Here is a 23963-nt window from a genome sequence, read left to right on the forward strand (position 1 = left end):
GGATGTTATAGGGCAGGACATTAATAAAATCTTAGCCATTAATCTACAGTTTTATTACCGATTAATATAAAAGTAAACTCTATAAAATGCTAACCTTCTGTGCAAGAAAGTGCATACTTCTGAATTGGGAAACCAGTTCCAATTAAAACACAGTGGCATAAGGTCATATCTGAATGTTTCTTTAGACTACATGACTTGTATGCTGCATTCTAAAGACAATCATAGAACATGAGAGCCTTGTATGTCTTATATTTGATATCTCCAATATTCTTACCAGAGGGTTTATGTAGTATGGCAATACTTGTTTTTTTACATACTAAAGTATGTACTGCCTGTATGTATGCATTTACGGTATGTAATGCTCATTGATAAACATATCAATAAAAAACAATGCCTATTCATTTTCTGTGGGTGGACTAATCATTGCAGCTCTGCCTCTGCTGCTGTAACACTTTATATTGCCGTGTGGGTTCAATCATTTCTTATATTTGATCTTTCATTTCAAAATGTGTTGATTCTAGTTATTTTTCACGTTTCCTCCTTCAGCCTGGTCTTACGTATTTTCCACACTCATACCAAACATTTCATACAGCTTATACATAATTAGCTATATTAAAAGCACCACAGGCTCTCCTCTGTGTGCCTTTCCAGTGTGTTTATTAAATTACAAAGGTTATTATTGTTGTTATTAGCATCATTACTGAATCATACAGTGTGATCATGTACAGATTTATTTTTTTTCCAGGAGACACCACAACTGTCTGGACTCTAGTCACTTTACAACATACAGAATAATGAGGAGGAGGATGAAGATGAACCCTCTGTAATTATCACATATACAAACTGGTGTTGATCGAGCTCTGAGGTCTCAGGGCAACAGTTTGAGGCAATACCAGCAATTTTCCAAGCATCTCACAGCAGGTTATTTTTTGTCACATCTTTTTCTTCTCCTGTTAAAAAAGTTGCTGTAGTCCATCTTTGTTCTCAGAGGGGGGGGGGGGGGGGGGAGTGAGTTAAAACCCCACTAAAAGGCTCGACTGCAAGAGCGAAGACACCGACGACCTTCCTTGTAAAAAGCTACAGAGTTCACATTAAAGTGACACGTTACAAAAACGGTTTTCATGAGTCGGGTAACTTTCATATCAAGCGTCTCATATCTGATAAAATCCAGATATGGTTTAATACACTCATTCACACTCAGCCACGTGTACTTAAAAGGTGTTTCTATTTTAATTTGTTTGAAATCCTATTTGTGTCTTTTTATATTGATTGTATATCTTATTGTTCTCTGTCTCATGTAAAACACGTTGAATCTCCTTGTTGTTGAAAGCTAATGTGCAAATAAACTCGCTTTAGCGAAATGTTACTCCACCCTGAGCCTCCAGCTGACTACAGCTTATAGCAGATCTTTTGACAGCAGCCAGACCTGCCACACATGTAACCGATCAACCAACAGTCAGATTGTTATGACCCCTTCAAACTGCACTCTTCCCGTTTTTGATCATATTTGGGATAGGTTTACATCGAACATGAGAAACCTGGTTATTGATCGATCTCCACGTTCACGTGATCATAACAGTATCCAGTTTCAGATGGTCTCGATTTCTCACCATGTCAGCTTCGATGTTCTGTACCAACATAGAATGATCAGAAACCTGATCAGCTGTTTACATGACACAGGACCCTGGTTTCTATCAGAGGACTTCAGATAGCTTATCCCGGGTTCTGAAACCAGGATCTGATGTTTACACGCAACAGATAGACGGGATACTCAGGATACTAGTGCACATGTAAACATGCTCCGTGTCTGACCGACTTTTAAGGATCATTATAATATTCCTTCATTTGCTCTATGTTTCAATGATGATGGTGGTCCACAGCTGATGTGTATGTGTCTGATTGGGAGTATAATTTGTTTCTGAAATCAGATCTTTAAGACAGACTGTCCCAATGTTATTTGCAAGTGATCAGATTTGTGCGTCCAGAAATGGCTTTCCAAAGTGGAAGCATGAGAAATGGAGGTCCATCATTTTGCCCTCCAAACAATCTATTGTCCTCCTGTTCTCTTCTATGGATCCTGCTCAGTACCTCTGTCACTCTGGATTTGACGTCGTCGTCGTGCGTTGCGTTTCAAGTGACGCAAAAGATATTTTGAAATCCAAGTTGAGCGTCCAGACAGACGCATCTGTAGAAATCCAATTTGGAATCGCATTTCAAACTCCTCCAAATGCAATTTGGATTCGATTTGCAAATATAGCATTTGTACATTTTATTTAACTGACACTTTTAACCAAAGTGACTTACAGGTAGTTGGCTTGCATAGCATTAGGAGTCTAAACCACAAACTCTCACTGGAGACTCGTCCTTCTGGTGGGAAGGCCAGTGTTCTTACTTACGGAGTTATCCAGCTGCATGTCGTGTTCTTTTTTTGCTGTCAAAATCAATATGGATGTTATTCAATGTGGATATGCCAAAAAATGAATTTGGCCTGGCAGTCTGAACAAGGCCTAGCTGTTGGTATTCAGTTTAGATCTTTCGACTGACAGTCAGAACATCTGATTCATATCATTCAGTAAAGCTCGTCCTGTACAGACTCAGTTACTCACATTTTACTCTGATTCGTCATCCGTCTGTTCACGTCTGATCAAATTATGTACAAAATGATCTACGTGTACATCTCTGTCAGCCCTGCTGCTGTGCAGAGGGTGGGAATGCACCAGAAGCGGTTTGGTAAGACAAGAAGAAGAAAAACTTGGCAAGCTTGCAAACAAAATATTACTAAGCCCTTAAGGGGGCAACCTTTCTAATGAGCAGATAGCTTCCCATCTCAGCAGTTAGTAAAGTGTCTGTCTGTCTGTCTGTCTGTCTGTCTGTCTGTCTCTGGTGCAGACGAGAAACTATCTGGTAGTTTGCACGACAGTGAGAGGACACAACAAACTACAAGTCGTTTCAGTCATTTGTCAAGCAAAAGTAGTGAAAAAAAATCTCCAAATTGTCTGATTTCAATTCCTCCAACGTCTTAGATTTTCTTTTTTATTTCACAGTAAACTGAATATTTGAGTTTTGGGCTGTTGGTCGAACAAAACAAGATGTTTGAAGACGTCACATTCAACTAAGACATTTACAGCTGCAACAAGCAGCTCTATAGCTCGCTCGGTTGGTTGGGCGGTACACAAACAGTTCCCCACCCTTTGGCGGCCACCATGGTGGTCAAGTGTTTCTGAGGTTCAGAATCAGATCAGGAGTTAAAAACACATTAAATGAGTTGTTGTTTTTAAGTCACTTATAAGATGAATTGTTGTTCTACTAAAATATTATTACCACATAATCTTACCAATAAGAATAACAATAACATAATCCACGGTAGGGAAAAGATTTCACAGGAAAAGTCTCGACCCTCCATGAGACGCTGTGGCTGAGTGTAAACGGTGCATCTTTGTATCTTCCCGAGACATTTTCTGGACTCAACAGTTCCTCTTAGTTAGCCTTCAGTGTCTCCAAATATCTCAGGTGAAAAACAAAAAGCATCATGTATGTCAGAACAGATGCAGACTGCCCCTTTAAAGCTCATCTTATACTTTTTATACCATTTACAATTTAAACTTATTTGGACCAGAAATATTCTGGCTTTAAAAGGACCACACGTCTCATTAACTACAAATCACATTTACGTCTCTTCATGCAGCTGCTTTGATCTAAATAAATCTGACGAATCATCTCTCTGCATTTTCATAGAAATGACCTGAAACCAGATGGCTGTCTGGAAGAAAGGAAACGTGTAATAGCTAATGGATGATTAGCTCAGCAGTCACGGTGTGTGTGTGTGTGTGTGTGTGTGTGTGTGTGTGTGTGTGTGTGTGAGATGTGTGTGATGTGTAGTTAAAGCAGCTGTGTGGCCGTCACCAACTTTAAATAGTCTGAATGGCTTTCTGTGAACCACAACGGGGAATGAAGGATGAAGCATCAAAATACAGTTTTAGAGGATTAAAAAAACAATAAAATAAAGTTACCATCATCGTCAAACATCAAAGAGTTTTTCATATTTAAAAGTTGTTGTTTGTTGTTGGTTTTTTTTGTTTGTTTCCTTTTTAATCGATCGCTCCATCCTGTGCAGACGGCGGTCACGTTGGACCGCCAGTCATATTGGCGGGCGAGGAGAAAAAGAGTTCATATCTTACAGTAAAGTTCTGTTTATATTCTGGAGGTGTTCAGTTGTTCTCGAACAGGGACAGCAGGTCGTCGTTGTTGTTGTTCGGGAGATCCGGAGGTCCGAGGTACGACAGCAACTCGTCTGGGTTGGTCAACTCAGGAAGCAACTGCACAAACAAACAGGTGAGTTAATGTGAGCTAGAAGCTGATGAACTAAATACATCTGCAAAGTAACTAAAGCTGTCAGACAAATGTAGTGCAGCAAAAAGTACAATGTTTCCCTCTGAGATGTAGTGGAGGAGAAGTAAAAACGAGGAGAAAATGGAAATACTCAAGTAAAGTACCTCAAATGTGTACTTAAGGACAGTACGTTAGTAAATGTATTGAAACCTACAGAGGCAGAAACTTCGAACATTTCTGAAGATGACACTGAAACATGAATAGAATAATCATATTACAGTTATTGTAGTTGCGTTAACCTTGGTTACATAATTAAATATGAGAAACTAAATCTAATCTACTGGTTTCAACTTACGTCCAGAGAAGGTTCAGGAACCTCCGCAGACCCCCCGAGGCCGAAGGAGCCGTCACCTTGGAGACGGGGGTTCTGGTTGCTACGCTGCATCATCTGGTGGCCGCCCCCCATTTGGGAGTTGCCGTGGAGACCCTGTGACTGCTGCTGGGATAGAGAAGCACCGTGGGAAGTGGAGTCCAGTCGGCCCGAGACCGACATCTGAGGAGAGGAAAGAAGGAAAAAAGGGATGAGAGAAAGGAAGGTAGGTGAGAGGAGAGAGAAATGAAAGAAAGGAGAGGGGAGAGGAGAAGAAAAGAAAGAAGGAGCGTAAGGAGAAAAGGGGAGAGGGAAAGAATAAAAAGGTAAAGAAAGATAAGAGGAAGGAAGGAAAGAAGAAGGGAAGGAAGGGATGGGGGGAGATATTTGGGTTCTTTGGTTAACTGAGTGAATGTTAATAATCTTCACAGCGCTGTGTCAGCAATGTCGTATGGACTGGCTACATCACCTATCTATTCTGGGATAGGGGGATAACGCTCTGGCCGTTTTTTTTTTTTGTTTTTGTTTTTTTAAACAATCACAACCATTCAGGGTGGGGCTAAGCCCCGATAGCAGAGATAGCAAGAGGGGAGGGACATCCGGCGCGTGTCGGGCTCTATCCCAGCAATCTACATCCTTTAAGCCAGACTAGTTCTTTACTAATAACACAACAAGATGATGAAGATGCTACTGTACCTGTCCAGCCAGAGGGTGTGGGGGAGGTTTGTCGGGGGTGAGGAGGGCACTGGAAAGCTCAGACTGGTAGGAGAGAGGGGGAGGACCGGGGGAGGAGAAGTCCCCCCCGACCCCCGGAGTCCCAGGACCACTGAAGTCTGAGAAAGCAGCAGACTGACTGGGATAGGATGGAGCTGAGGAGGAGACACAAACACTCATCAATACATTTGATCACATACATTTAATAATTACATTATAGTAGTAATTACACTTTCTGGATTTAAAGCATTATTCCACTGTTCTCACATGTTTGAACACATGAGTTACAAATCCCATCATTTCTATTAAAATCCATTTATCCTTTCAGCTGCTGCAGTCTTTCAGAGATCCTCTGATATTATATAAGACCAACCAAGTTTCATTACCTACTCTGTCAACAGGACGATACCATAATGTCATTGATTATTGGATGGACCCTAGATACATCCAATAATCAATCCTATAGTGGAGGAGGTTAATGGGATTTTTTTTTTTAATCCATAACCAATTTTAAAATAACCTCATTTACTTTACATTAAAGACACAGTGGAATGAAAATAAATTCATTTTACAAGTTCTGATCCTGTGTGCCAGTGTAAATTGATCATTTATCTCTTGTTATATGCCAAATATATGTGAAAACAAATTATTGTTTTGGTATTGTCATATCCAAATCCCTCTCTTTGCTCTTTTTGTAAAAGATTATATCTTTGAAGACTCATCTTATACTTGGGGACGTATACATAAATCTATCCAGGAGTGGAGCTGGGTAGTGATGTTTGCTTGGTGGCCACACTTGGTATTGCAACTTCCATGTTCATCACGTAGAGCGGCTCTAAAACGGTAAATAAATTTTTCTAAACGTCACAAACTCTCTGAAATAACTCTTTAATATCAGAATTTAAAAGTCTAAAAGAGCCGTTTAAAAAAAAAAATTATTTTCATATTTGTGGGGAGCCAACAGGAAGTCAGATCTCTCGGCCAGAGGAATTCTCGATTTACGTGCTTCCAACCGCCTCGGCTGGAGAATGACTCTACTGAGCATGCTCTATGGGCCCAAAAAACGTGTGAGGAAGCCAGTGGAGGCATTTTCTTAACGTATCATTCCGTATCGCTCCGTGAGCCACTTAATAGGAATGAAATGGGCACCATCTCCGAACACCAAATCCAGTTCTCCTTCATGTTGTAGTAGCAAGCAGAGTAATATCATGGCTCAGTGGTGTGTGTGTTTGGATCTCTGTCGGCAGAAACTTTGGTTATGTTTTTAAAGAGTGTGATTGAGGTCTGATTTATACATTTCTCCCTCATCCTCAGCGGGTGAGGAAGTCGATCAATCCCTCCTAAGCCACACCCACTTTGATTGATCCAATCAGATCACAATTTTTTTATTAAGTTCCTCAGTTAACTATGACCCACCCACAAGAAGATGAACATTTTCACTTACATTTAAATGTCTCTTCTTCTACAAAATAGTATGTGTGTACTATGTGAGACTTATTACGATGGCACTCTCTGTAAAATCCACCCCGTGTACCTGGTCCGGGGTAGTCCGGTGTGTTGCTGTTATTGCTGCCCCCTGCAGATAGGGGGGGGTAGGGCATTGGGGAGGAGGTAGCCGATGAGGAGGCGGGACCTAGTGATGCAATCATCTCCATGACGCTGGGCAGGACCATATGACTCGGGCTGAGCGTCCGACAGCGCTTCAACACCGGGCCGTCCAACTCCTCCTTCACATGGATGTCCGGCTTCACAGGAACCGGCTTCCAGCTGCACACCGGGTCGATGGTGATCTCCTCGTACTCCGAGCTGAGGGGAGGGGGGGAGAGAAGGGGGCGGAAGAGGAGAAACTGTTTAAAAAGGCAGAGCAACGGAGATCAAAATCAGATCACAGTTGCTCACAGAATGATGGAAAAAGGCCAATTATTGCCAGACTTCTTTATTAAAAACAACAACAATCGTTTGTTTAGCTGCCTCCATTATTCTGGGACCTAGGAAATAGGGTGTCACCAAATTAACCTGGACTGAAATCTTAAGGACTGCTACTTTAAAATAATATACTAGCTATACAATACTTAAATATTTCAGATATTCAGCACACTACAAAGTAAAATTTTAAGTCGAAAAACAGTAGAAATGAAGTTTCTTACTTCTGAACGTAGATTAGGATTCCCAGCATATACTGATCCACCTCCAGACCCTCCAACAGAGCTGTTTTACTACACACACACACACACTTTATAGAAGACATAAGAAATATGTATAAATACTTTTTTATAAATAGTGTGGGAGTGACATACTTGCACACAGGGCATCGCCATGTTCCTCTCTCACAGTTGAGCTGCAGGTACGACTCCAGATCAAAACACTGCAGACAGACAGAGTGATCGATCAGTGCGTTTTCATAAAATATAAAAAATAAAAAAAAATGCAAAAGCCACTTTATGTAGATTTTTGTGATTCTGAATCACAACAATAATTTTCCTTTAAAGCATCTTGATTTTATTGTTTTTTGTACATAGAAAACTGTGACGATTACGGTTAAAATCAGGGCTGTTGCTCTGACATCACAGTGTGTGGAGTGTTCTGATTGGCTGTGGCCTCTGACCTGTATGTGTCTGCAATCGTGACCTCTGGAGGGCAGCTGGATGCGGCGGAAAGTGATCGGACATTTCAACGAGACTCTGATGGCGGTCTGCTCCACGCCGTCCTCTCCGTTTAACCCGGGAGTCCCGGGGATTGAACCGCTGCTGAAGTTCCTCTTTACTGAGAGAGACAAATTCATTTACAAATATGGGATTCCCATAATAACACACAAGGAAGAGTTACAAGTAAGCATTATCAGCTCATTTTGTCTATAAGGACCAGGTTTATTAATATGTTGACTGACAATGAGATCGACCAATGAGTTACTAAGTTAATTAACTTACTCTTGGTGACACAATGCTCTGCAGGCAGCAGCCTCTTCTTCATCAGACCCTGAAGCACCGAACGGACCGACGGACGATGAACCAGCTGGAGGACAAACAGGTGAGACTGCGCGCGCGCACACACACACACACACACACACACACACACACACTAAATTAAATATGAACAGGAACTTACATTTACATAAATAAAATATGTGTGAATTCTTACGCAGCAGCAGGCAGTGACGGTGATCTGGATGGTGTTCCTGCCTGGTTGACAGACTTGCTTCAGGTACAAAGGCTTATGGGAAGTTTTGTTGTCACCTCGCTCGATGGTGAGAGGAGTCGCGTTCACACTCACCTGATAAGGGGATGGAGAAAGAGGTTAATAAAAACAGAACATCTCACTGCAGAAATAAGAAAGAAAGTCTTTTAGAAAGAAAACACTGATTTTCAAAAAAGCAAAAGTATTATGACATAGTTTTTCACAAAAAAAAAAAAAAAGATTGTTTCTAAAGCTAAAAGCGTGGAGATAAAAGGAGGAGGAAGATGGCGGTCAGACCTGGACGGAGGCGGGCCAGTTGGTGTTCATCTGTCGATCCTCGTGGTGGTAACACTTAAACTGGAGCTCCAGGTCCGGTCTGTGAGTGAGTGAGTGAGTGAGGTTAGAATAACATAATTTTCCTCTCCTAATAAGAAAAGAGTTTTTTAAAGTTTTTCATTTAGCGTTAATGTTGTAGTTCAGTGCTACAAGTTGCTAACATTAGCCTCTCAGCTCTCCTGTTTGTAGTTTTTCTAAAATACTGTAACTAATCTTGCAAATCTTTCCATGCGGGAGTAATGTCAAGCTTCTTCCAAAAGATTGTAAAATCCAGCCGGCACATACTGAGTACATTTACTAAATACTGTACTTAAAAAGGGGTAAGCAGTTTTCTTTTGGTGTCATTGGTCAAAAAATCCATATAATCTTTCAACATATTGTAATTGTAATTCAAGTGTTCTGAGAGAAAACAAGACTTCAGTACCTACTCTTGGCTCCGATTTAGAATATCTAGTCTGTGATGAGAGACTTTGGACAATTACAGGTCATTTCAGAGAGAGGGCATTTCTATTGGCTGTTCTATAAATGCAGATGCGTGTGCACCTCGCTTCATATAGTGAAAGCCTGATTACAGGCACACAAAGTTGCTATTTCAGCATTGGCAACAACTGCTAACACTGCAAAGCAACCCAAAAAAGTAAGATAGAGAGAGTCTGACAATAAATGCAATAAAACAAGTGTCTTGCTCCACCTTTATCCGCTGTAACAATAATGCATCAATAATTATAATACAATTAGATAACATATTATTCTGCAAGAGTTCTTTACTTTTTGTACTTTTAGTATATGTTTATGGTAATACTTTTGTACTTTTAATCAAGTAAAATTTTGAATGCAGACTTTTACTTGTAACAGAGTATTTCTACACTGTGCTATTAATACTTTAACCACATTAAAAAAAGTACTTCTTCCACCTCTGAGTGTTGACAATGCTATTAAGATAAACTAACTGTGCGTGCGTGCGTGTGTGTGTGTGTGTGTGTGTGTACCTCATGATGAGAGTTTTGTAGACAGAGTCTCTCAGCTGGAAGACGTGGTTGCTGACAGCCAGGTTGTGCTCTAATCTGAATGGCTCTAGGACCACACCGTCACGCACTGGAAAGGTCAGCCGCAGGTCGTCGCTAGGGTTACCTATTAACAGAAAGTCAACAAAAGGTCAGACCACAGGCCCCCAGGAAGTATGCTCAGCCTTGCAGCCAATTCTTTTCAGTGGCCACTCACAACAAATTATTATTGATGACATGTATGTGTGTTTGTAAGTATTTAGGTGTGTTTGTACCTGTAGAAGGAGGCGGGGGCAAGCCGGCTATGTTGGGTTTGATGTCAGGCAGGAAGGAAGAGGGCGGTGGCTTGACGTCACTGTTCCCGGGCGACATGTAGGGCGGGGCCATGGAGCTGCTGGGGGTGATGGGAGGGGTCGGGTTTCCAGGAACCGGGGAGGAGGGGTAACCTGGCAACCCTCGACCAGGCTGACAGAGAAAGAGAGAGAGAGAGAGAGAGAGAGAGAAAGAGAGATGGTTGAGTGTACCAAGTTTGGTTTAGTAAACTTTTTTTGTATTATTATTGTCACGGATAGAAATGTTTGGAAATGTTTTTCATCATTTATTATGAGATTTTTGTGTGTAGAAAGTTGTTCAGATGCTGCATGGATGCCATGTTGCCAGAACGGAAAAGAACAATCAAACCTCCCTTAATCTCACCTTAAGCACTGATCTAATTTTTTCTCACAAAAACCTAAACTCAGAGTATCTGCTGATTCCAATATCAGTGCTCTCTTTTCCCCCAAAATCATTTTATGTAATGCAGCATGAGGTCAGTGACCCAGTGTGAATTCAGTGTTTTCTGTATCTGTTACATTTAAAATATAATAATTCAAATTCAACGTGGATCAGGTCAGTATCTGCACTGATGCCTTTCAGATCAGTTCATCCTTAAAATTAAGCCTAAATGATCTGTTTTATGTTGTTACAGTCAGTGTTGGAATGTAAGTAAAAGTGAAAGTACATGTACTCAAGTACTGTACTTAAGTATAAATATGAGCTACTTATAGTTCATTTTCTGCTACTATACTTCTACTCCACTACTCTCTGAGGTAAATATGGTATTTTTTTAGTGCACTACATCTGTCTGACAGCTTTAGTTACAGCTTCATTAGTTGCATCTCCAGATGTGTTGGTTTTAAATGTTTGTAATAAACTAAAGGATAAAGTGTTCCTTTATGCGTTGAGAAAATTCTCCTATGTGGTTTTCACAGGACAGCGACGCTACAAACATATGATGATCTTATAGATGATGATGCATTGCTGTAGATTAAACTACCTAACAATATAAAGGAGTTAAAACTTAAACATCTACAGCAGTAAAATGCAACATACACATTAATGCAGCAGTACTATTAATCAAGAAACATCAGGTATAATAGGAAACACTGACCGGGAAACATTTTACTGCACAATCAATACTTTTAAGCACTTAAACTACATTTAGCTGCTAATACTTGCATACTTTTACTTCAGTAAGGTTTTGAATGCACAACTTTAACTTGTAGTGGAGTATTTCCACAGTGTGGTATTAGTACTTTTAATGTAGTAAATGATCTGAATACTTCATCCACATATGATTACATGTTTGTTGCAGGTCATTAATAAGTGTAACCAGATCAAACCATTATCTGAATTAATTGTATTATAGGACTGAATAACAAATTCAATACTTTTTATGCGCCGACTGAAACAGCTTGATTCTAGACCCCACAGGGAGAGAGCGCTCTGCCTTTTTATCACCACGAGTTTACAGACACTTCTCTGCTGATTGGGTATCACCTGTGACCTGAGCCAATAAACTAGAGACAAACCCACCAAACGAGAGAAAACTTATCTCAAACATAGACTTAATATTTACAGTCTATGATCTCAAAGCAGTTGCACACTGTTTAACAACACACACTGTTCTGAGACTGAAAGGGTCTAAAATCAAGCGGTTCCACTTCCACTTCCCCTAGAGGCCTGGAGAACTTCCGTTGTGTAAACTGGATGCAGCGTTTTCATTTGTTTTCGGGAATTGAGTGCTTTTCTTTTTGCATCGTTTCTGTTTTCGGGGTTTGTGTGCTTTTCTTTTTGCATCGTTCCTGTATTTGCAACGCGTTTGTGTATTTGGAGCGTGTTTGCTAAATGCTGCGCATGTGTTGTCAAATTAATGAAGAGGTTTTCTTAATGTGCTTGCGTTTTGTCTATTTGCGCATAACGTTGCAGTGCATTTGCCCCTGTCGGCCACCGTACATGTGATAAAAAATAATCTGTAACCAGTAACTCTAGCTGTCAGATAAAAGTAGTAGATAAAAAGTAGAATATTTCCTACAGAGATGTGGAGTAAAAGTATAAACACACACACACAGTTCATCTTACCCCAGACGGTTGGTTGAAGGAGTTGTATACACCACCGGTGCCCCCTGTTGTCAGAGTGTTCAAACCTCCACCCTGACCGTTAAACTGCTCCTGCTGTATAAACAACACTTATCACATTAATTTTTAACTGGATACAAAAATATACAAAACACACACAATGTGTAAATATAACATGCGCACACATAACCAGAAGGCTGCAGGTTCGAGCCCATTGATGCTGACTGAGTAAACAGCTCTGTTAAAGCTCTTCACCTTGTAGTACTGTGAGTTGGGGGGTCCTGATGGGGGGTATTGTGGGAGGGGCATCTTATGGGTCTGATAAGAGGGGGAGGAGCCGGAGCGCTGGGGGGCAGGGCCTGGACCTGCAGGTAAACAGACAGAAAAGATCCTGAAACACCAAACCAAAACTCTGGACTTTGATGGAGCTAGGCTAGCCGTTTCCCCGCTGCTCCCAGTCTTAGTATTAGGCTAAGCTAACATCTGACTCTGGAAAACAAGAACATTTACCTACCTAATGTTATTCTGTCTTTTATATTATATACATTATAATATGTTTTCTTCTTAAACATGTTTTTATTTGAATTTGTTTAAAATGACTGGTTTTACTGCTGTTGTGTGGTACTTTTTCTAACCAATTTAAATTTTTATTAGTGATGGATGGTTAAAGCCCATTTTTACATAGAGAACAATAAAGACTGAACTGACTGACTAAGCGACTTATTCTTAATATTATCATGCATTTCTTTTTATTAAAATTAATACATTTTATTTATAAAACACTTTTCAAAACAAACATTAGAAAGTGCTTAACAAGACAATAAAAGAATTATAAATGAAGCAAAAATTAACTGTTATTTATATATTTGAGGGACTATACAACTATTAGAAAGGGACCAAATCCAACATAAATGTAAAATTGTGTTCAAACATAAATGTGATGTATTTTAACAGAGTTAGCGTTAAGCTAATTCTCACCTGAAGTCCATCACATCTAAAACATACAGAGACTAAACGAACAGGACACGTGATACAATACACGTTTCTGTGCTTAATGCTAAGGGTTTAATGCCATGACTTTTGTCATATTCTGTCCAGATTTTAAAGCCTAAAAGATATTGATATTAAATTAACAAAATGCAGTAGACCAGCTGCAGACGTCTCACCTGGATGGTACTGCATGTTGGGGCTGGTGTAGGGACCGGGGCCGGCGTGACCGCCTCCACCTGATCCTGGAATGGAACCGCCACCAGGACCTGACATCACGTTCACACCTGGACCAACTGGAACGCCGTACTGCTGAGACATTCCTGGGAAAGACTGAGGACGAAGGAGAGGAACAAAAAGAAGAATACGTATTTTTTGTTATGTTGAAATAATTAAGCTTTAGTACACAATGTTTGGAATAAAGGTAGTAAATTGAATATTCACAAAACACAATGCGAAAAATTGTGATTATTGTATATCAGAGTGACAAGTTTTTATAAAATCAGAAATCGTATATATATATATATATAAAAAAAAAAAAAAAATCTGATGAAAAGGTTTAACCAGGTTAGACTTTTATCAACCCCCCAGGCTTACCTCAGAGTTGTACGGCCGTTTGAGGCCCTGTGGGGGCCTCAGGTGGCCCTGCTGTAGCCCCGGGCCGTAGTTTGGGTGCTGAGGGTGCTGAGGGACCCTCTGGGGGCCGCCTCCAGGTCCGTACATGGGGCCCATTGAGGGAGGGCCCCTAGTGGGCCCAGGCCCGGGGCCCATACCTCCGGGGGCCATGCCAGGGGGGCCACGGGGGCCAGAGTGGGCCATGAACTGGTTGTTATAGGCCTGACCTCCCATCTGACACACACACAAAATATGTTAACTTGGTACACTATTACATATTCTATTTTCCTCTTCATGTTTAGAATCAAGTCAACAGTGAATGTATCTACTGACAAGTTCTCACAGTGGAATTGTCAGTAGTTATGAAACAAAGGATCATCTTATGCAGGCTATATGGGGGTGCTGAATGTCTGATTTTACATAGAATTGCTTGGTTTCTCCCAATACATCATGATACATAGCTTACTTTGGAATCAATGCATTAATCACCGTATTAACATAAGAATGTAGCACGAGTAGAGCGCTAAATTTCCTTTTTTTAAAATTTTTTTTATTTATGAACGATTGTCAAAATCAGAAGGGGGAGGAGCTTAGAAACAGCTGTTTGTGGCTTGCAGCGGACTATCCACATTCACTACCCTGTCGTTTCCCTTCTGTCAGTGGATTGCTACAATTAACAACCACGAAAAGTAAGAACACAAACAGCGCTGTCCGTTGTTCTGAAACAACAGCTAAGCCATAGTCACATCATGTATCTCGGCCAATAATGTTATTGTTTCTGCTATTTTTTCTTAAACATACTGCAAACACAAGTGACAACTTGTGGCTCGCTTCAACTCTTTTGTCTGTGTGGAAAAAATGGGTCACCCTCCACCCCAACCTACTTCCTCACCTGTCCGTAATTCATTTCCTGGTTTTGTTTCTCCTGAATGGCGGCGACGGTTGCCGTAGCTGTGGCGGTTGCCGTGGCAGCAGCTGCAGCAACAGCGGCGGCAGCAGCAGCCTGAGTGAAGTCAGCAGAACCTCTGGAGCCGCTAGGGTTCGACTGGTAACTGAAGACGGAGTGAGTGGAAGGCCATATTTTATATTTTGTCATTTTTATTTTGATTACTTTAGGGTTTTATTTCCTACACAGTGAACATGTGACCAGTCATCTTTATTTCTGCCTAATACATAAAACAAATCATGTAAGGTACATTACAACCTGCAGTTTGATTGATAACGTAAATATCCTGTAATAACCTTTGTCTAAATACAGTTAAACTTCGGCATCTTTGTTCATCATAACTACTCAGATTTTTCTGCCCTGTCAGAGTAATTATAAATACAACACCTTTTGTATTTTAATCTACTTCTTAAAACTGCCCTTTGCTGCGTGTCATCCCCCATCTCATGTCTATCCACTTTCAAAAACAGCATCACTGTTGTGGCTGGTAACAAGACAAACACAAACACCCATGCAGAAAGCTTCATTTTCCGATGAAGCTTTCTGCATAGAACTACATAATTTGTACACAATAAAACAGCTAAGCTTCTAAAAAGCTATTTGATTCAGAAAACTCCGGTTTCACAGGTCCGGTCCGGTGATTTTATGCTAACCGGTTAAATCTACATTACATTATGACACCTTCTGGCAAATTAAAAAGTACCTGACATTAGCAGCCTGTGCCGACGGCGTCATGGCACTAAATCCAACTTGTATTGCAAGCGTGTTGGGCAGTAGCATTACTAGTTAAAGCAACACTAGAGAACTTTTCTTGCTTCGGTCCCCCTACAGGTTGGAAGTGGAATTGTCCATTACATTACATTATGCAAGTTTGCCAGATCGGGTAGCGGATCTGTAGTTCGAATAAACTGGACAATGTAATGTAATGGACAATTCTGTCTTCCAACCTGTAGGGGGACCGAAGCGAGAAAAGTTCTCTAGTGTTGCTTTAAAGTACTTCTCAATAGCGTTACTGTTTTCTGAATCAAATAGCTTTTCAGTAGCTTAGCTGTTTGATTATTCAACTTGATGTAGTGTCCACACAAGCTTTCACCGAGCACTCTGAGGCTCAAGCAGAGCTAAGCTTTCTGCTGATGAAGATCACTGATGCTTAGGGCAAACACGGATATGGTTTAAAAAAATAGCCCTGATGTAGTAATCTATTATTGCCATGTTGATGTAGCATCGGCGCACGTTGTGTTTGTTTACTAGAAAGTTCATGTGTTTTTTGGGGTGACAAGATGATATATGGCAGAGTAAGTCTCAAAGTAAACTAAAACTGTGCTGCAGATACAGAAACATTTTGGATATCAAGCTGACGAAAAAGGTAAGCTTAAAAGGATGAGGCAAATAGTAAACACCTAAACCAAAGAGGTTATTATAACCTCACTGCAGGAAAAAAGTAATTGCTTAGGAGGTGCATTACCGCCACTATGTGGACCGGAGTCTGGAGTGACACCAAGTGGTATCTAGGCACCTAGTTCGGTATACCGGTCCGGTCTATGGCTATATTAACCCGGTTTGGAAATGTCTGTGTGGGGGCAACCTCTAGCTCACCCAGTAAGAGCGTTCGCCCCATGTCGGCTGAGTCCTGCAGCGGCGCAGGGTTTGAATCCGACCCACTGCCCTTTGCTGCGTGTCCTGCCCTTCGCTGCCCATCTCTCTCCCCCTTTCATGTCTATCCACTTTCAAAATAAAGGGAAGAGCCCCCCAAAAAAAATTATCTTTAAAAAAAAAAAATGTCTGTGTGACGCTACATATAAACACCTGCCAATGTACTCAAAACCACATCTGTGGTAGTTTCAGCTACAGTAAAGCAGGTGTCTCCAGGACCACAAATTGCCATGATGACACGCACACACAGGTGAAAAAACAATAACAGTGGCTGGTAACAAGACAAACACAAACACCCACCTCCCTGTGTATCCCCCCGGTCCTCCAGCGTATCCCCCAGTTGTCCGGCCGTACATCCCCTGGTTCATGTAGCCTTTGTTGGGCTCTCCGTAGCCCTGCTGACCCATATAGCCTCCGTGACCACCAGCCATGCCCGGACCCCCGGGGCCCTGCATCATGGGTCCCCCGCCCGGGTTGGCTCCAGGCCCCATCACCCCTCCACCCATACCCTGATAGACACAGAAAAACACACTTCACATTATACACCTTCTTCAGTTAAACAAAACAAAAGCAGTTAAACAGCACTTCATAAAGTGATCAAAAGTGTGTGTCGTTTTTATTAATCTCCGTCTGTCCAAATGACTAATTAATTGTTCCACTTCTTCTTTTCCTTCCTGTTTGGTGATGTCATACCTGACTGGCCGAGGGATTGGTCACTCCCCAGACGGTTGTTACCACAGAGAGGGATCCTGTTGGCTGATTGGTGGGCTGCTGCCAGCTGGAGGGGTCGTATGGGTACGAACCCTCACTGCACGCACACACACACACACACACACACACACAGTCAGTGTGTGTGTCACACTAAAACTAAAATGACTTTGATTAAAACATCAATACATTCATTTTAGAGAGTGTGTGTGTACCTGTGTGGGTTGTTATTCAGTCCAGCCTTCATTTGGTTCAGAGGGTTCATGGTGGGAGGGGCTCAGACAGAGAGACAGACAAACTCCTGGAAAGAGAGACAGTCGATTAATTATCTAAACTAAATTTATTTTCCATAATGCCTTGAAGTGATGAAAAATAAACCATCAATCTCCTATCCTTCTTTCTGATTTTTGCCAAATTAAACTGAAAACATGTTGAAATTTGAAGAAAATGCAATTCCCACAATGCCTTGCAGGACAGTCAGCTCAGAGTTCACAACTTTGGCAATACATAATCATCTAACAATTGATCTGCAAACATTGGTGATACACTGGTGAATTACGTTTAACCATGTATCCAGCTAATTTAAATAGTTAATGTTACTGTATTGTGTGAACAGTTAACTTCATTAAATATTTTATGTGGCATTTTCTTTTGCGGGGTGCAAATGTTTCACTAAAAAAAAGTTCCTTCCCAAGACTATTTTGCAGAGCCACCGCCGCTGCTTCCGTAACTTAGCCCTGCCCAAGAAGATTGTGATTGGTTTAAAGAAATGCAAACAACTGAGTCTTTTTCTCCTATCCCAGAATGTATGCATGGTGTAGCCAGACCTTACTCCACAGTGATGTGGAGATAGTCAGCTGAAATCTTCAGACAAAATCTGACTAACTTAAACACTTTGACTACTTCAGTAGCCATTTTCACTAGCCTAGGCACTGAATAGTTTATCAGACACTTAGCAACTTTTGAAGTTGCTGAGATTCTTTGATTATGTTACTAGTATACTCATCACTTTGTATAACTTCTCCACTTCAACTGGTTCATTAGTCCCTTTCACTACTTTATCAGGACTCAAAAAGAGGGAGAGTTTGTGCTGCTAATACAATCTATGATGTGATCAATACAAATCTAAAGTTTCCTCTCCAAACATTCTGTGAATCAAAAGCTTCATTGTCTGAGTCTGACACTGGGACGAGTCACCTGAGAGGCAGCAGGACCCCATCTCACACACACACACACACACACACACACACACACGTTGTTATTGTATGTCCGCGTTGACAGATTAGAAAAACACATTTATTTTCAATATTTAAGAAGATAATTACAGTGGGTTTAAAACTGGTGCAAAAGGCCAAACTGAGGGACCACAGATGAAACATAACGTTACACTCTATTGTGTTTGTGTCTGAGCACCGGTTACGTGACTGGCCACCACAGCGTGAAGTCGGTTTGCGTTACTCCAAAATTTGAAGCTGTTTCAACTTTTTGCTGCAGGCTTGTGTTTTCTTTTTCCTGCTCCCCCTGTGTCCCCCAGTTCCGCAGCCTAAGTGGACTACCCACACCTAACTATAAATCGAAATTTGGAGCATTGAAATGAATGGGAGGACTGGCTGATCAAGTCTGAACGCAGCCTAACTGAGACCAAACAAACACAGACACTAAACAAACACTCAAGCAGACTAACAGACATATTTGTTAGACTTATTGATGATCTGATTGATTATAAAAACCTGTCATATCGTCTCTACACTGTAGATTAACGCTGTCAGGACTAACAGCTCACTTCACATAATAATAGACAAAACATTTTAGTTATTACTAATTTTTAGTAATTTCCAGGTTACTGATAACCTGTAAATTATTCTGGATATCCCCTCCTACAACAACAAAGAAAACACAGAGAGGATGTCTGTTCAGTCTAGATATGTGTTATAGACTCACATCAATATTATTTCCATGGTAACCTAATTAATATGAGTAACCAAATTAAAATGACAGTAAAGGGATAGTTTGGATCTTTTGAAGCAGGGTTGCATGAGATACTTATCCATAGTCAGTGTATGGCAGTTGGCACGCCCCCTGTTTGGAGGCAGAAGTACCGACACGGAAGCTAAGCAATGTACTGCTGTGGACGGGGGCAGCAGCTAAACATATCTTAAGACACCTAAAAGAATTAATATCAGTTTAATTGTACGCTATATTTAGAATATTTTCACTGCTTTACCTTGCTGTCAAACAGCCCTTTACAACGGGAAACTCAAGCCGTTATCTATGCTCTTTTCAAAGCCAGGACTTGCTGGTCTACTGCTGCCTCAATCAGTTTGTTAGTTTGTGTTAGATGGGCCTTTTTTTAGGTGGCTAAAATAGATTTAGCTGTTGCCCCTGTCCACAGCAGCACATTGCTTAGCTTTCGTGTCTTAATAACTAAAAGGCACAAGGAGTAGGATTTTCTTAAAAACAATGTATAGACTCGTACAAAAATAATCCCTTTCAATCATCACCTATGACCCACTAGAAGTGTGTGTCAGTGTCTGTATCTGCAGATACCCTGCTCTCTGCTTGCATTTTCTTATTTTGCTGTGTTTGCGTTTTTTCTGGAAAAATCAACCTCTATAAAAACGTTGCGACCAGGTGCCAGATTCTAAGCACGCATCCAAGAGGAAGCTATGAAAAGTGCAGACACAGCGCCAAAAAATGCAAATATAGAGAGGGAAACTAATGAAAATTTTCATCGTCGATGAATCGATTAGTTGTTTAGTGATCAAACTGTAACAGACGCATGAATGAAGTGTTTTAAATAACCAATAACTTACAAGTGATTATTTCATGTAAACTCTGATTAACCAACCGGTGACTCACTCAGCTTCAACATTCCTGGATGTTGCTGTGTCATTAAATGCATCATCGCCTTCATCATCAAACCAATATTTGGATTTCCTCTGAATGAAACCTGAGTCACAACTGAAACTGGTTATTGATAAAGTGATAAAACATCGCAATAAAGATCTCAGAATACTGCAGTATTTCTACTTTTACTGAATACTTCCGCCATCACCGGTTAACTACAAGTGTATTCACAACCTGCAGCTTAAATTAATTAACTTTTAATTATGGATCAGTCTGGACCAAATTCAGTAACCATGGTAACACATTTTATTCTCAAATTTAACAAAAGTTTTTTTTCTCCTCCTTCGCATCAGCAGCTGAGGCTCATGGATATTGTAGTTGGTTTAGAGAAACCCCTAATGTGTCAGAAACAAAGTGTAAACAATTCAAACTGGTGGTCAACTTTATGATCTATTATTGACTTTGGGCTTGAAATGGAGAGTGGGGAAATGTTCAGAGTTATTGGTAGTTGATTAATTAACCTGACAAGTAGTATGGTGACTTCCCGTTGAAAATATTCACATATAAGTAACTTATAAAAACATTTACAGTTCAGTTTGATTACTCACCACTGTGTTGGTCTAAGTAAACTGTGATACTTCTTCCTCTAATAAACCATCTTCGGCTGAATATAAACAGAAAGCAGTTTCCAGAGAGCACATTAACCAGAAAAAGAGCCACTTGACCAGCTTAAATATCTACAGCTGATTAACTCTGCTAGTGCTTTCAACCTGTAAACTTGATGGTCTTCATCTTTAAGTTGGTGTATGTCCCTGGAGTTTATGAAGAAGAACTACCGACAATACAAAACACAACTGGAATCACTTTTACTGGGCGTGTAACTTCTGATAAAGGTCACATATAATTGCCCAATTTGTCAATAGACTTTGGTATGACGTTCACTACGAGACAGTAAAAACAGGAAATATTCAGTGAACTTCTTTCAGGAAAACTGCTTCATTTGTTTGAGCTACAAGCACGCAGTTCACCATTTATTTAGTTTTAAGACTTTTATTATAAGATTTATCGATACCAATTATAATCGCAAATATGGTTAAATCAGCGATCAGAAAATTAAAACCCCTTTTGACCAATCAGATGACAGAACGCAGTGGTCCCCAACAGGGACTCCAGAATTAAATCTGATGGGTTACAAGATAATTAAATGGAAAAGAAAAACTTGGTTTAATTTTTACAACTTTTCTCTAATGCTTGCTTTTTTTTCCTGTAAAATACTGAATACTTTCAGAAGAAATTACTTTATTTTAGACCTGCAACAATTAGCTGATCAATTAATCAGCAACTTTTCTCATAATCGTGATGTGGCGATGATTTGCTATAAAAAGGTGCAAGAAGCCCAAAAACATCCAATACAGAGAAACAATTACCATACCATGTACATTTGCTTAGTTATGGTATTGAAATAATGTGGCAAATGTAGCCAGGAAGCAACTCTATATCCCTGCCACACGAGTGCCTTCAGAGAGGATGTTCAGTACAAGAGGACACATTCTGTCACCTCAGCGGTCAAGACTGAGCCCTAAAAATCTCCACAAATGCTTGATACTGCAATTGCAATATAATTCACGATATTGGAGGTAATGATCATTTTTGTTTCATTAAAAACCTATTAAAATGATCATGGTGCGATTTTTGTGAAGATCTGTACTAAACAAAAGTCCCTTTCACACATGAAATGCAACCCCTAAACTTATCTAGACATTAAGTATGTTACTAGGAGGAGCTGTATGCGAGAATCAGTTGGACTGGATGTGTATCCTGCCAGCTCCCTAGTAAAAAGTCAGGGTAATGTCTGATTGGGCCCATGTGTTTATAGATCAGGTAATTGTCCGGAGAATTCATAGTGAGGGAGTGGGTGCGCTAATGACGTTTCTATCATACTGCTGGCACAAAATTGGAAGAAAACAAACATCCGAGGGTAAAGAAGAAGGGTGATGTACGCTACACGAAGACACCAACGTAAAATGTCTAACCGGAGAGACCACGAGATTTAGGAACTTCTGTCGGTAAGGGCCGACCCCAAAATTGTCAGACACATTTTAGCAAGAGCATTAAGAGACTCCGTTGTTAATGATCAAATTACAAACTGGCTATGTGACCACATCATGTTCTGCCTCCTGCAGGCCCTTACCGGGCGCCACCCCTCACCTAAACAAAACAGAGTATTTACAGTACGTTAGAATGGGTCTAATAGGGACAATCTCCTGTTGTGTGCTACATGTGAGAAAGGGAAACATTTGTAGGAAAAAAGTTTTCCCTTTCTCACATGTAGCACAAAACAGGAGATTGTCCTTGCCAGACCCAATATAACGTACTTTTTTTCAAAAGAGAGATTTTGAAACACACATCTCCATTAAGAAATTGTTTAAAGTCTTAATTCATATAAAGCGTTATGTTCAAAAGTTTTTATTGCTATGATTATTGTAACTCATAATATTAATAATATTGTGTAATACTGTAGACCGTGAAACCGTGATACGGTTTTAGTACCGTGAAAATCTTAAAGTTACACTGTGGGGTAGTTTTCATCATTAAAAATTATGTTGAATGAAAGAATATCGATATAACAGCTGGTTACAGTTTTGTACTTTACACAATTCCTAATAATAATAAACACCTTATTAAATTAGAATACAGTGTGTTAAACTGTGTGATAAACTTAACAGGTTACACTGACTAGCCAACTACCAACCCCTCCTACCCTGAGCCGCGAGCACTATACACAAGCACGCGCCTGGTATAATGTTATGGCTAATGTTTGAAAAATAACGAGATAAACTAAGAGGTGTTGTTCGGTTTCGGTTATCTCGTTCTCATGTCTCCGTCTTGGTGAACTCCTTCGACAAAATGACAGAGTCAGAGGAGACATTTTGAGATTCCTTGTAGTGTTGCAACCAGGTAGAAGCCAATGCTAACATGCTAACAGACAGAAATGAGGCTTCTCCTTTGCACCGCTGTTAGCATTTGCATGCTAACGAGACGACAACAACCCACCGCGTCTAAATCAGCCTAAATATTCAACAAAACACTGTTATTCAAATGGTTACGATACGATAATACTAATATGAGTTAATATATTACATCTACCGCGTCCATTGAGAAAATATTACAGTTTCATAGCTGTTACAAAGCTAGCCTGTTAGCCTAGCTAGCATCAATGGGTTGTGACAATGGAATGCTACGAAGCTAACAGTTAGCCACCAGCTAGCTTCTTCCTCCAACACAAAACATTCTTAGCTAACGTGGATCCACACTAAGCAGCCCGGTCCGTGTTTTAATAAGCGATACATTCCCAGTAATTTAAACATATCTGTATCTCACACACGGACACGGTGAGCAGAAATGCTGTTTTCCCGAGAGCCGACCTACCTCCTCTAACGTTAACGTTACTTCCCCGGTGTCCGAGCCCTGCTCCGGGGCTCCGCAGTCTGAGCTCCTTCGGGCCTCCCGGGCATCAAGGACCGAGCGCACCTAAAGCCAGTACAGTCCACCACTACAGCCGGGAGAAACCACCTCAAAACGCCCCAAAATATCCACAAAAATCCAGATGAAATCCTGCAAGGAGGCCGAGATTCAACCCAGGAGTCCCGGCTGTAAATCCAGCCAGCTAGCCTTCCCTACCGCCCGGCCTCTGCGTCTGATTATCCGGCTTCAGGAGGCGACACCATTCCCGCAGCTCCAGGATTATTAAAGTAGAAATAAATAGAATATAACATTAATAACTGAGGTTAACTGTTGTGTGGAGTTTGACGTTAGCTTCAGTGTGTTTCCTCTGCATCACTGCTGGTGGAGAAATCAGGCAGGCGGGGGGGTGGGGGGAGAG

At 40.7% G+C, this 23963-nt stretch overlaps 1 protein-coding gene across 1 annotated transcript; it reads right to left on the reverse strand.

The window, feature by feature from the left end:
- Nucleotides 1–640: 640 nt before the first annotated feature.
- Nucleotides 641–23963, reverse strand: LOC144518060 (zinc finger MIZ domain-containing protein 2-like). Its single transcript, XM_078250434.1, has 21 exons — nucleotides 23510–23963; nucleotides 17449–17534; nucleotides 17219–17333; nucleotides 16826–17034; nucleotides 14819–14978; nucleotides 13909–14160; nucleotides 13491–13644; nucleotides 12580–12689; nucleotides 12328–12420; nucleotides 10203–10392; nucleotides 9913–10054; nucleotides 8885–8963; nucleotides 8552–8683; nucleotides 8341–8446; nucleotides 8019–8176; nucleotides 7711–7778; nucleotides 7561–7629; nucleotides 6948–7219; nucleotides 5396–5568; nucleotides 4685–4882; nucleotides 641–4316 (listed from the first exon to the last, which is right to left on the reverse strand). The coding sequence occupies exons 2-21, from the start codon at nucleotides 17496–17498 to the stop codon at nucleotides 4209–4211; spliced, it is 2838 nt and encodes a 945-aa protein (XP_078106560.1). The 5' UTR covers nucleotides 17499–17534; nucleotides 23510–23963; the 3' UTR covers nucleotides 641–4208.

The sequence above is a fragment of the Sander vitreus genome, chromosome 5 (assembly GCF_031162955.1).
Source record: "Sander vitreus isolate 19-12246 chromosome 5, sanVit1, whole genome shotgun sequence".
In the NCBI taxonomy this organism is placed as follows: domain Eukaryota; kingdom Metazoa; phylum Chordata; class Actinopteri; order Perciformes; family Percidae; genus Sander; species Sander vitreus.